The sequence below is a fragment of the Choloepus didactylus genome, chromosome 3 (assembly GCF_015220235.1).
Source record: "Choloepus didactylus isolate mChoDid1 chromosome 3, mChoDid1.pri, whole genome shotgun sequence".
In the NCBI taxonomy this organism is placed as follows: domain Eukaryota; kingdom Metazoa; phylum Chordata; class Mammalia; order Pilosa; family Megalonychidae; genus Choloepus; species Choloepus didactylus.
This window is the reverse complement of record NC_051309.1, coordinates 102,215,817-102,228,937: the sequence shown is the minus strand read 5'-3', so window position 1 is coordinate 102,228,937 and position 13,121 is coordinate 102,215,817. Positions and strand designations below refer to the sequence as shown.

Sequence of the window (13,121 nt, the reverse complement as noted above, 5' to 3'; positions counted from 1 at the left end):
TATAAACAAGGAATATAGGAGTTTTCCTGTGAAGAGGAGAGAAATAGGGGTGAAAGACAATCAAGGGCTGCATTTCTGAACATGGGGAAAAATAACAGCTTGTTTGTATGCTGACAGGAAAATCCATTAGAAAAAGGAAACTGATGATATAGGAGAGAGAAGGTGGAATTGCTGGATAAATGTGTTTGACAAGGCAAGAGGGGATGAGATTTAGTGCCCAAGAAGGGGGACTCACATTACATATTAGCAGAGCTATTTAATCCATAATACAGGAAAGAAGTTGAGTGTATGGGAACAGATGCACCAAGGTGAGTGGGTGCCATGTAGAAAATCTCTTCTGATTACTTGCTTCCCTTTCCTAAGTGAAAGAATGAAAGAAGAATCAAGGTGACAATCAAGCTGAGAGTGAGAAAGGAAAAAGAGGTATTAAGGGTATGAAATGGCTTTCTGAGTGGGAAAGTAAATGTATTAGAGAAATACATAGCAATGCTGTTACTATTAAGAACACACCTGAGATTAATAATCATGAATTTAAAATAAGATTCATTGGTGTGGTTGTGGGTTTCCCCTTAGCTACATCTGTCTGTTCAGGTGTAGGTACAGAGTAGACTAAGAGTTGATTCTATCCAGGTTAGTGGTTTTGTCAAGTGAATATGATGAAGTGAGAGTTGTGGAAAGGAATAGAGGATGTATGTAAAGGAGTGGAATTAATGACTGACTATGGAATTAAGGCTGGATAAGAAGAAAAGTGAGAACCTCAGGACCTGAGGGACTGTGACAAGGTATCTGGACCAATGGTTAGAGATTGCTGGCAGAGGTATGTGTTAAAGGATTGTTGGAACTGGGGTATTAGAGAGTAGTGATATAGGCAGTGGTTCTTGAAGTAGAATGGGATGCTAAGAATTGGTATTATGATGGAATTGTAATTATTGGTAAAGATAAAGTCCAGGATGTGACTATAAAAATTGGTGTCAGAAGTTGAGTAGAGGGATCACTAAAGTAGAGGATGACAGAATATTGAAAGACCAGGATATAAGAGTGATCACCTGTGTTGATATTGCAATCACAAAAATGGCCTCCCATTAATAATATATTCTTCTGAGGCAAGATTAATTTTTCAATTTTTACAACTGTGACAGTTTAAAATTCTATAGATATCTCATGACTTTTCTTAAGTACCGTGATTCAGGACTGCCTACTACAGATGACTCTTTCTCCTTTATATTACTATAATAGTACTGTGTATCTTTCTTATGACAATTATATTACTACACTATGGTTATCTGTGTCAGGGTCTTAGCTTCTCTAGCAGATGATAAAATACATGAGAACAGGGACTGCATCTTAATCTTTATATATCCATGGTACCAGTTTGGCGACTTGCACGTAAGTTTTCAATGGATATTTGTTGTACAAAAGTATTGATCTGATAAGCAGACTATATAATCTTATTGCTTATCATTCCTTTCAAATAAAAGAAATTGGTTTGTTGAAGCTAGATAATCACCACCTTTCCTCCTTTTGCCAAAAGGATCTTGGATGTATCCCTATTAGACTTATATACTAATTTGGTGGTTGATTTTCTTACTTGCATTTTCTACTAGATTGTAACCTCCTTAAGGGGAGGTAGTCTATCTTTGATTTTTTTATCAATGGTGCCCAAAGGGAGTTGCACACAAAATATTCAATGAGTGTTTGCTTATAGAATGAACAGATTTCTGAATTAGATGAGAATTTGGAAAAGTGAAATCTGAGTCACCTATATGAGTCTAAGAATGCATGTGTGTGGTACAAAGTCTTTTAGAAGGGAGGTAAGAACTTTTAAATTTTCAACCTATCTATAATCTATCTTGTTCTTTCTCACTTATACATTCAAACATTATGAAGTACGTTGCCACAGTTTTAAGTTACGGCAGTTTTGCTTAACCCTCTCCCCCTGCCCTGATTTAATACAGTAACAGGTATTACTATATTTATAATGTAGACATACACACATAATTTTTGCACGTAATAAGTTAGAAAGTTCAAAACATCACATCACATCCAAATTTCCAGAGATTATCACTTAATTTTTTGCATAGTTCCTTTTGGTCTTTTTTTTCTTCTTTCAGAGTTGCTGTACATACGGTTAACTATGCCTGGAACCTAGTAGGACCCTTAATAAATATTTAATGAATGAATTAATATGTTTTGGAATCAAACAGACCTGGGTTCCAACCCTAGTTCTACCATTCAACCAGATTTGTGACTTTGGGAAATGAATCTAAGCCTCAGTATTCCCATCTGTAAATGGGCATAACAACAATATCAACTTCATGGAGGTTATTTTAAGGATCCAGTAAAATAATACTTATAAAGTTCTTGGCATGGCACCAAGCATGTTCAATAAACAGTAGCTGTCTTTATTATCATCCACAGATAGGTATCTTGGTATATATTTCTTTATATGAAATTGGAATCACTCTTTAATATTCAGAGTTTTATATTTTTCCATCTTACTATAATATTATTAAACATTTTCCTATGTAGTGGCAGCTGAATGCATGAATAAAATCTAAAGTTAGGCAGACCTGGGCTCAAGTTCAGGTTCTACCATTTACTATGTATGTGAGTTGAGGCAAATATTTAACTTCTCTGTGCCCCAATTTCCTCATCTGTGAAATGGAGGTGATAATAGTAACTATATCAAAGGGTTGCCATGTGAATTAAATGATAAAACAGGTAAACTTCTGAGCACAATATTTGTTATATGTTAAGAACACATTAAACATTACTATTATTTGAAAACAGCATTTTAATGGCACCATGATAGTATAGTATATAGATGCTGAACGTTTATGTTCTTTCCAATTTTTCACTTTATAAATATATTGTATAATAAAATTGTATTACAGTTTTAACATATCCTTGTTCATAAAGCTTGGTCTAGATCTTTGATTGTTTTCTTAAATTCAGGGGCCTAACACATTAAGCCAGGAAACCTCTTATCCTCAAGTAAAATCTTCACCAGAAGGGAAAAATAAGTAAAACCTATTAATAAGAGAGTGCTCAGAGACTGAAGTAGATGGTCAGATAATCTTGCTTGCCTTTCCCCAGAGTAACCCAACAAAGCCCTCAATAGGAGAGAGTTGGAAAAATCACTTGGCAAAAACGAAATCAGTTATGTTAAAATTCTCTCACTGGAATAAACAATGGATTGACTGAATGTGGCTGTTCTGGTGTTATATTGCAGTCAAAGAACAATACTCAAGTGTTTTTTTTTTAAGCATTCTGTATCTAAGAAGAAATTCAAGCACCAGAAATCTCTTACTTCTTTCACAAAGATGCTAAGAATCTAAACTCGAATGGTTCAGTTAACTGTAATGCAAATGCGCAATAGATTTTAATGCCATTTGATGCAACAGTCAAGAAATAAGCTACAGTTTTCATAAAGTACAATTTTATTGGGGAAACTAAAATGTGGTTTTGGCTATATTAGTCCGATTTTCTATGCTTTCCCTGTTGTACCAGCACACCAACAGTCAAACTATTTATGAGTATAGCAGCCAAAGAAATGGTACTCCTATCATAATTGGTTTGGAAATATTCCATAGCAAACTTAACCAAAGCTTCAGCACAATTTTCTAAAATGTTAACTCCATGCCCATTTGGAAAAGGCAATAAATGAGTTAAAGTAATGCCTAGATAATAAAATGTAGGCCAAACATCCATAAACTTTTCAGGATTCAAATAGGTAAGAACTTTTAAAATATCAGACCCAAACAAAATTATTTATGGAATTTAAAGCTAACCGTATTCTATAAAGAGATAACCAGCTTAGTGGTAACATTCAGTGATTCAGGTTTCTGAGGGTTACCAAAAACAACTGCTAAAAAAAAAAAAAAAAAAAAAAAATTCACCTTAATTTGCCCTTATTTTAAAAAGGTTTTTGAAAATCTGAAATATTTAGGAAAACAATATGTAGAAAACAATTTAAATTATAAAACAAACCTTATACTTCTCAGAGTCTGCCAAGTTACAATATTCAATATTGAAAGTATCAGCACTGCAACTGCAACTCATTGTGTTCAAAACAGGTGGCCATAAGAATGTCACTTGATCTAATGCCTCTTGCTTTGGTAAGTAATACTGACAATGAGGCCAGGAACTAGAATTATGCTTTGACTAGATCTCTGAACCAACCGCAATCTATTCAAGCTGCTTTAGCATTTGAGCACCAGGCAAATGTGCTATGTTAATTACTGTTATGTGATCTTGGCATGAACTAATCCCTGTTCCTATTAACTTCCCTTGTAAATGAAGCTTTAATGCTTAACGATAACAAGTGCTGGGATAATCCAGAGCAATATAAAATTTAATGATGAAGGACCAATAAGTGGTGGACATTCATATTATTAACATAATGCATATTTATTTCATATGGCAGGATTATTACATGTTAAATTATGTCTTCTGAGATAGGTGGGGATGGGGAATGTAATTTCTACTCTGATCTGCACATTTTCTCCATACTAAGCAAATTTTCCAGAAATGCTGATAGTGGGTGGTTATAGGATGTCACATATTTTGATAATCAGACATGAAGTCAGCCACTGATGTGGTCTGCCATTTTGTTAATCCATCCAGAAATTACTGCTTAAGATAGTACACAAGTAACAGGAGTGATTCCTTTCTCCATAAAGGTTGTTTTTATCCAGAATACAGTATCCCAAAACACAAGCCTAGGTAACCAAAATACCATAAATTATAGAAACAAAGTTGCAAATTAGATGTTATTTTTATTTTACTAATATGAACCTAAAAATATAGCAACTAAATGCAGGTAGAAATTAAAAACATTGATTGTTGTATTTATTAGACAAAGCAGTACCACACCATATTTTAAAGTTGTTTCAATATTTCTGTGAGGCAGTAACACTACAGTAATACTTTAAGGAAAATGACTCTAACTAATTAGATATTATGGCCTGAATAATGAGTAGGTTTAGAGTCATGCATGATCTGATAAGGTCTAACATTTACTAAATGCCTTCGGCATGTTGGATACTGAGCTAGACATTGGAAATCTCTACTGAGTCCACCCTTCCCACATAACCACTAATTATTATTACCACTGTTACTGGTTAATTCTTATTGAGCAGATACTTTGAACCAGTTACTTTTCTAAGTACTTTATATATTATCTCATTTAATCCAACAAAACCACCCAATGAGGAAGACACTATTACCATCCATATTTAAGAAACAAGGTAACCTAAGTACATGGAAATAAATAAATAACTTGCCCTAGGTCATGAAGGTACTAAGCAAAAATAAGTCATATCAAAATTACTAAAATACTGAGGACCAAAGAAAAGACACATAGGATCCCCTGTTAGCCCAGAACTAAACTGAGGGACATAAGATAAAAATCACTTTACTAAAATTTTCTTATATTGTTCTTTGTTTGAAGGGCATTATGTTAGTAATGCTAGTTTTCTTATACTTTACTATAAATATTCAAGTCTATACATAGATTTGAAATTTCATATGCTTATTAGTAAAGGACCCTACCCTCACAAATATTAACCAAATGAGAGCAAAAAAAAAAACTTCCCTGCCCCATATGCGATTCTATTTAAGTACTATCACATCTTTAACAACAACAAAAAGGACTACCATTAATAAAGCAAGCACTGAGTACACTATAATCTTAAACCTATTAGAACAATAGAAGGGTATTGCTACTGTTTTCATCTCCTCACATTCATCCTGGAAAAATATCCAAGGGCTCCTATTATGTTAAAATGGGACCACTCCCCTGGCTGTTTGAATATGATTGGCATCACATGTAAACCATCCTCCCCTTAACACCTATGATTGATTAGTATTACCTGGCTACTAGCCCTGGAATTTCAACATCAGAAATTACAGGGAGGAATAGGACAGATCATGGAGGCTAGAGCATTCAGGAAACTGCACCTATCTTCATGCTCGTTAACAGCACAACTTCTCCCCAATTAAAGGCTTCACAGGAGAAGCCGAAAATTACCAAGAATATTTGGAAAATCATCCCTGGTAGGAAAACAAAAAACATTTGCTGAGTACCTACTTTCTGCCAGAGATTCAGTATTGAGGAGATATGATACTGTTTCATGAAGGGAATTCTAGTTGTAGGCAAGATTATCACAGGATTATAAGTTATTATAAAAGTCACACAATATGTCTAGAATTGAATGAGGGGAAGAAAACTTGCCAGATAAAGTACAGGATGCCCAATTAAATATGAATTTCAGGTAAAAAACATTGAATTTTTTAGCATATGTTTCAAATACTGCACAGGACATACCTAGGCCAAAATTTTTTGTTGCTTAGCTGAAGTTCAAATTTAACTGGGATTCTTGTTTGTATGTGTGGCAGGGGGTGCCGCAAGGTGGGGTGGGGGTGGGAGGGTGGGGATTGTGCAGGTTTTTGTTTGTTTTTTGGCTAATTCTGGTAACCTGAGGAAGGAGATATTTCCTGTAAGCCTTTTAAAGGGCCTAAATCCATCTAAAATTGACTCTCCCAGATTCCACATCTTGTTCCTTCTGTTTCTGTCTTTTTCAAATAAGTGCTAGCTAGCATGGTAGGGTAGTTAGGACAACTCAAGGAAGTTAGGTGGTGGTAAAGTCCACTTTATACCTAAGTACATCACAGATAGATTATAGGTATAAGGTAAGTAAATACAGAAATAAATTTTAGAATAAAATATTAGTGAATATTTTTATAATCCTGTGGTAAGGAAGGCCTTTCTAACCAAGGCACCGAATGTAGAAACAATAAAGGAAAAGACAGATTGATTTAACTACATAAAATTAAGGCTCCAGTGGGGTAAAACAAAGAAAATAAAAAATGACCATATGGTGAAAACAAACAAAAAAATTAGAAAACAATATTTTTAACATATGAACAAAGGTTTACCTGCCTAATATACAAAGTGTTCTTATAAATCTGTAAGAAAAATAGGGATATTCCTGACTGGAAAATGGGCAAAGGATACAAACAGGGGATGAAGAAAAAAAGAAATACTAACAGGAAATAAATATATGAAGATGTCATTAGTCATCAATGAAATAAACAACAAAACAAAACAATTTTTGGCCTATTATAATAGAAAAAAGATTGGCAATATTTGGTATTATCAAGAGTACTGGTAAATGGGTGTTTTAGTTCATTTCTGATGAGAGTAGAAACAGATGTAATCATCCTAAATGGTAAAGATGGTATGAACCAAAATTTAAACAGGTATATCCATTGACCCACAATTCCATTTCTAGTAATTTATCCTAAAGAAATAATATATTTGTGCCTCACAAACCATTGCCTATAATATACAAAAGTTAGATGCAATCTCAATTTACCAAAAAAAAAAAAAACCACTAAATTTATGGCACATTACTACAATGTTATATTATGCAGTCATGAAAAACATGAACTGGTAATAGAAAGATAGACTCAGGATATTATTAAGTGAAAAATAATAGGTTATGAAACACTGAGTATTATGATTCCATTTCTATAAAACTATGTCTGCTCTTCTGTGAGTGTTTTAAAGTCTGAACTAAAATAAAATACTAATAGTGATTATCTTGGAAAGCCTGTTGTTTTCTATTCTTCTATATTTTTTAAACATTATGATGAGAATGGACTCCCTTTAAAATAAAAAATGTATTCTAATTTTAATCACCTATTATGTGTATGTTCCTAAAGCAGGTTTAGGAAAGGAGTATGCATATTTGACTTTTAAATAAAATACTGAGGCTTCTTGGTCTCCATTTTAAGTTACTATCTAGAAACATTATCCAAAGCAATAATTATGTAATAAAGGAGTGGTAAATGCAAACAAGTTTTAACCCTACTCAACTTTAGAGAAGCCACTGTTACAACTATTTCAAAACAGGACAAGTAAAAAAATGGGGAGAGGAGCTTGAGCAATCATTTCAAATGATTATTTGCCAACAAGACAAAACTCACAAACAGGAACCAAGGCCCTTTTGGTGGGACCCCTGTAATCAACAGCCATACCTATACCTCATAACATTTTAAAAGCCATTTATTAAAAAACATCAGAGATTTAGTGTCAGTGTAGTACACTAACTTCAGATTTCTGGACCTTTTTCCTGCTACGAAATTTAAGAGACAATAAAATAGATTTGGAGAAAAAGTATTTTAAAAAAGTAGGTTACGACTTAATCAAATATTTAAAGCATTTAAGAATAGACCTGAAGGTAATTATGTCTTTTCCGAGCTTAGGCATTTGAAAATCCAATCTTCATTTTTCTAGAGCTCAAAGTTCCTCATATCACTAGTTATTTTTCATCTAAATGAAAAGTTCTTACTATTATAATTTGTAAAATAATGAAGTTGAGATAAATACTCTGCAGAGTCCCTTTGAGTCTTAAAATTTCATTCTTCTCTGAAAGACTACATTAATCACTATTTTTCCTTCTGTCTGATAGGAAATAATAACTGACAAAATTGGTATTTTTAGCTTTATTTTCACAGAGCCCAAGCTTACTTTTCATTAAAATAGATTCTAACAGATATATATATTCACATTTATACATATCAATAATATTGATTACATAGAAATATGACTAGCATATTTTCACTTATACAATTTTGATTCTTTCAGAATATTTTTAAAAAACCAACACTGGTATTAAGTCCTTTCAAAAAAATTTCAAAAAACAACCAACCAACCTGATGACCTGGTTACAGTGAGCACACATTGGAGTTCGTTTCCCTGCAGGAATGTGCTCAGCTCTTTGCACTAAAGTGTCTTGCTCGCTTGGCTGGGGTTGCCCCCCTGCTAAGTTGGCTGGTGCCACTGCCCCTGAGGAAGTCACACTGTTTGAGATTCTTCCAGTGGAAGGTGCTACAAGGTAAAACACAGAAGAATAAGACAAATACAAACTATAAATATGGGAATAAGACAAATATAAACTTTTTCTAATAATCAAAAAATAAAATTTTTTCTAATAATCACTAACCCACATTTATGGCAAGCTTACATACCAAACACCGGGCTGTGGCTACTGAGATGAATAGAAAAGAAAATAAAAGATTACAACACAATGAAAAGAGTTATAACACACATATGCATAGGATATTATAGGAAAAGCAGAAAGTCACCTTTGCTTCCAAGAGGACATATAGTTAAGGTGAATAAAGATGGCAAAGTATTTATAGTCACCTAGACATCTCTGCTAAGCATTAAATTTATATGTCCAAATATATCATAAGTACATGAAAAACATCAGTGTGTTGAAGAAAATGAAAACAAACTCACTATATTCTCTCTCTTTCTATATTCTCTAACTAGACTGTGGAATCAATCACACACTCATATAAGAATCATCCTTGATCCTTCCTCTTTTCCATCACTCTCTTTGGTAGTAACAGGTTCTGCTGATTTTACATTACAAATAGCTCTTGAATTTACTCTCTCTTCTCCATTCCTACTAATAATGCCCTGGTTCAAGCCATAATTGTCTCCCACCTGGTCTAGATGCTCAAACCTCATCTTCCTTAAATTCATCTTCCCCTGTATCACCTAAGACTTAAATCTGACCCAATCAAACTCTGCTAAATCATTTCAAGGACCTCCCTTTTCTTTGACCGCTGAATGCAGTCCATGCTTCTAACACAGCATAAAAATCTCTCCACTGGTCTCTATCTCTCCCCATAACCTCATTTTCACCACTCTACCTTTCACTTTGTGCAACAGCCCAACCACAAACTACCTCACTTTTTCTTGCTTATAGGTCTATGCACAGGCTGTCTTCATTGTCAATAATGCCATTTTTTAACTTTTTCCTCCTATTTACCTGGTACTCACTTTTTTCCCCACTTAGGTTGTACACTCCCTGAGAGCAGGTATATATCTTATTCATCACTCTAGCAACTAATACAATGTCTGAAATGAATGAATGAATGGATGGATGAATGAATCCAAAAACTGACTGAGGGACTGAAACCAACAGAAGGTCCGCTTCTTACCAGTAGGAAGCTAAAATATATTGCAAGAAAGAGGGTACACATTTAAAAGGTTAAAAAAGGAATAACTTTTAAGAAAAGCAACCAAGTAACATAAATTAACAGAGTCTGTATATACACACACATACATATACACATATATACATATGTTGACAGCATCCATATTAAAGAGGTAGTTAGAATTGATTAAGATTAATTAGGAAAAATGAAAGGATCATTCTCCTTCACCAGAATAAAGCCTATGTGCAATGATGTCTAATGATGGATCCAGAAACCCCAGCATTTATATAAACACTTAAAACATCTCTTAAAGTGTTCTGACTGGCACTCAATCTGTGAAATGGCACTTTACAGACCAGGGAGATCCACAATTGCCCATGTTTCAGGTAAGCCAACTGGGCTAGGAACATGTTTTTATTCTCAGACTTATGCTTTCTCTTATAGAAATGGGAAAGAGAAAAACACTGTAATTTTCACATTGTGCACTCTCATTACTTCACATACACAGCACAACTCTCACTTCGGTGAGTCGTCAGTTTTTAGATTGAGGCCTGATTTCTCTTGGAACAACAGTTAAGCATTTTCAGGGGCATTTTCAACGTCAAATCCTGCTATTGTCTTTAAATTCAAGACAACTAAAATGGATTTCCTCTTCTAGCACATGTTACCAGCTCTTCCAAGAACTCCTATTTGTTTGAATTCTTTCATTTATCTAGGCACTTTGCCTCCCATGTCCCTGATGGTCAGTTCCCAGACCCTAACAACTGTTTCAAAGTAAATGCTCCTTCGTTCTAATCCAAACCCACTCTCTATCATTTGAATTCTGATCTTGAATCCTTTAAGGCTGGACTATTACAATAACTTCCTAACCAGTCTCTCTGCTGCCAGATTCTCCTTCAATTTATCCTGCTAGATTCTTTTCCAGAAAACTCTGATCATATGTCCCTGCTTAAAAGCTTCTACAACTCCTCAGTGAAAACTACAAGCAGTCCTGACAGTTCAATCCCTAAGTGAGTTCATCCCAATCTTCTTTACAGCCTTGTCTGTCACACTTCCCTACATTGCTGTCATTCTTCTCATACTAGATTACACTAATTTAATACTTACCTTTTGTCATCACTATTTGAAAACACTATTCTCAAATCCTTACAACAGCCTTATGATTTAGGTACAATTAGTACCCCTTCTTTTTTATTGTTTGAGGAATCTGAGGCAGGTTTAAAAACCTGACTAAAGTCAAATAGCAAGTGGCAGTCCTGAACCCAGGAAATTGGCTCCAGACTGTGTACTCTTAAACAATATGCTATGGTTTACTCCCTGTCCCTTAAACATGCCATATCAGTCCCTGCTTCTATGACCTTCAGTCAATGAAATGTCTCTTTCTCTGCTGCTGCGCACTGTTTTCCCATTCTGCAAGGCTCATGTAAGTTCCATTTTCTTCTCTAAAATCTTCCCTCACCATCCCAGCTAGAAGTGTTCTCCTGTTCCTCTTAACATCTATAACCCTCCCCTACCTGTAAAATTTAGTAGTTTTTTATCAATGTCCTATAATACCTTTTCCTCCCTGAGTCAATTATAAACTGTTACAAAAATGGGGACAAACTGTATACTTCTTTCTATCCACTACCAGAAAATTTCTATATAAATAGAAGGTAAGAAACTAACATTTGAACAATTAAATGAAAAAAGAAGAAGGTTCCAAATCACTTTCATTTTGTCTCTTAAAAGAAGACTGTAAAGACAGACAGATATTTTATAATGTGGAATAGGTTCAGGATTTCAAATAATGGGAGAGGTGTTAACTGAGAAGTTAAAATTCAACAAATGATTATGATTACTGCATCATTATATAGATATTTCTTTTTTTCTTTCTAATATTAGAATAGCCAGAGGGAAATACCTATAATCCAGCTACCTTGATCTTTGATAATGACCGTATAACTATAAAGCCTTTATATTGTGATTGCAGAAACCTTGTGACTGACCCTCACTTGTACCCCCTTTAACCTATTTTTCAACTTTAGAGTCTTATGATCACTAGAGACAGCCCCTAATGTTTATTAATGAAGGGCCTTGCATCAGCCCAGAACAAACCCACCCAATTCCAAAGTTATCTTGATAGACGGAGCTGGATCTAACCAAAATTGGCGTGCCTGACATGTGCAGTAGCTTAAACCTCTAAGTGACCTATACCTTATTATAATACTAAAAATTACACCCAGGCTGCCATTTTCTTGCATACATTCTGTGACTAAGCATGTACTCAATCTCTGCATGCTCAATAATTAGATCATCTCTAACCTTGTCATCTCTAGCCACTGTGCTCATTATCCTAAAACCTGCCCATCCTTTGATACTATAAAATTATCAGATTACTGCAGTTCGGAGGAGACAGATTTTTAGGCCTATAGGACATCTGATCTCCTGCTTTGCACCTAGCAATATACTCTTTCTTTCTCTTTGAAACCCTGGTGTCTCAGGAATTGGGTAATTTGAGTGTAACAGGCAGAGAACCCACCATTCTGATTGGTGTCAGAGGTACCAATTGAAAAACCTGAAAACCAGAACTCAAAAAGAGTCAAACCCTTTCATCTACCATATGTCTTTATTTTATCACATTATCTGTGCAAAAACCCTAACATATTGAGTCTTTGAAACACTTTTACCAATGGAAGTGTAATAATTCTCCATCAGTCAATGTAAAATGGGATATAATCCATCTGCCCCATGCTTCAAGGAGAAGGTACATGGGGAACTAATTTGATTAACATGAGAAGCCATTCTTAAACATGAAACATGTGAATGTCTTAAACACATATAACAAGGCTTGAAGCTCTGTTGCTGTTCCTTTCTTGGGAAGAAAAATCTTGCCTTCTATTACTGCCCCATTTTAACCACTTTGGATACAAAAGAAATTGTCATACTTCTGTTTTGTTGCTGTGTTGCTAACACATTAGCCTACACACAAAATTACACAAGTCCTATCAGTTACCACGCCCTGAACATTTCCAAGCACAGTTATTTCCTATATGAATAAAATGATGTTCCTTTCTTCAGATTGAACTTCTCACCACTCTAGCACAGGAATGGGCAATGTTTCAGCA

The 13,121-nt window shown here is 34.5% G+C and overlaps 1 protein-coding gene across 4 annotated transcripts in view; it reads right to left on the bottom strand.

The window, feature by feature from the left end:
• Positions 1 to 13,121, bottom strand: part of PDLIM5 (PDZ and LIM domain 5) — a 251,147-nt gene that overhangs the window by 29,325 nt on the left and 208,701 nt on the right. For all 4 annotated transcript variants that reach the window (XM_037830279.1, XM_037830275.1, XM_037830278.1 and 1 more), the window contains one exon: positions 8,722 to 8,896. In XM_037830279.1, coding sequence (XP_037686207.1) covers positions 8,722 to 8,896 — 175 coding nt within the window. The remainder of the gene's footprint in view (positions 1 to 8,721; positions 8,897 to 13,121) is intronic.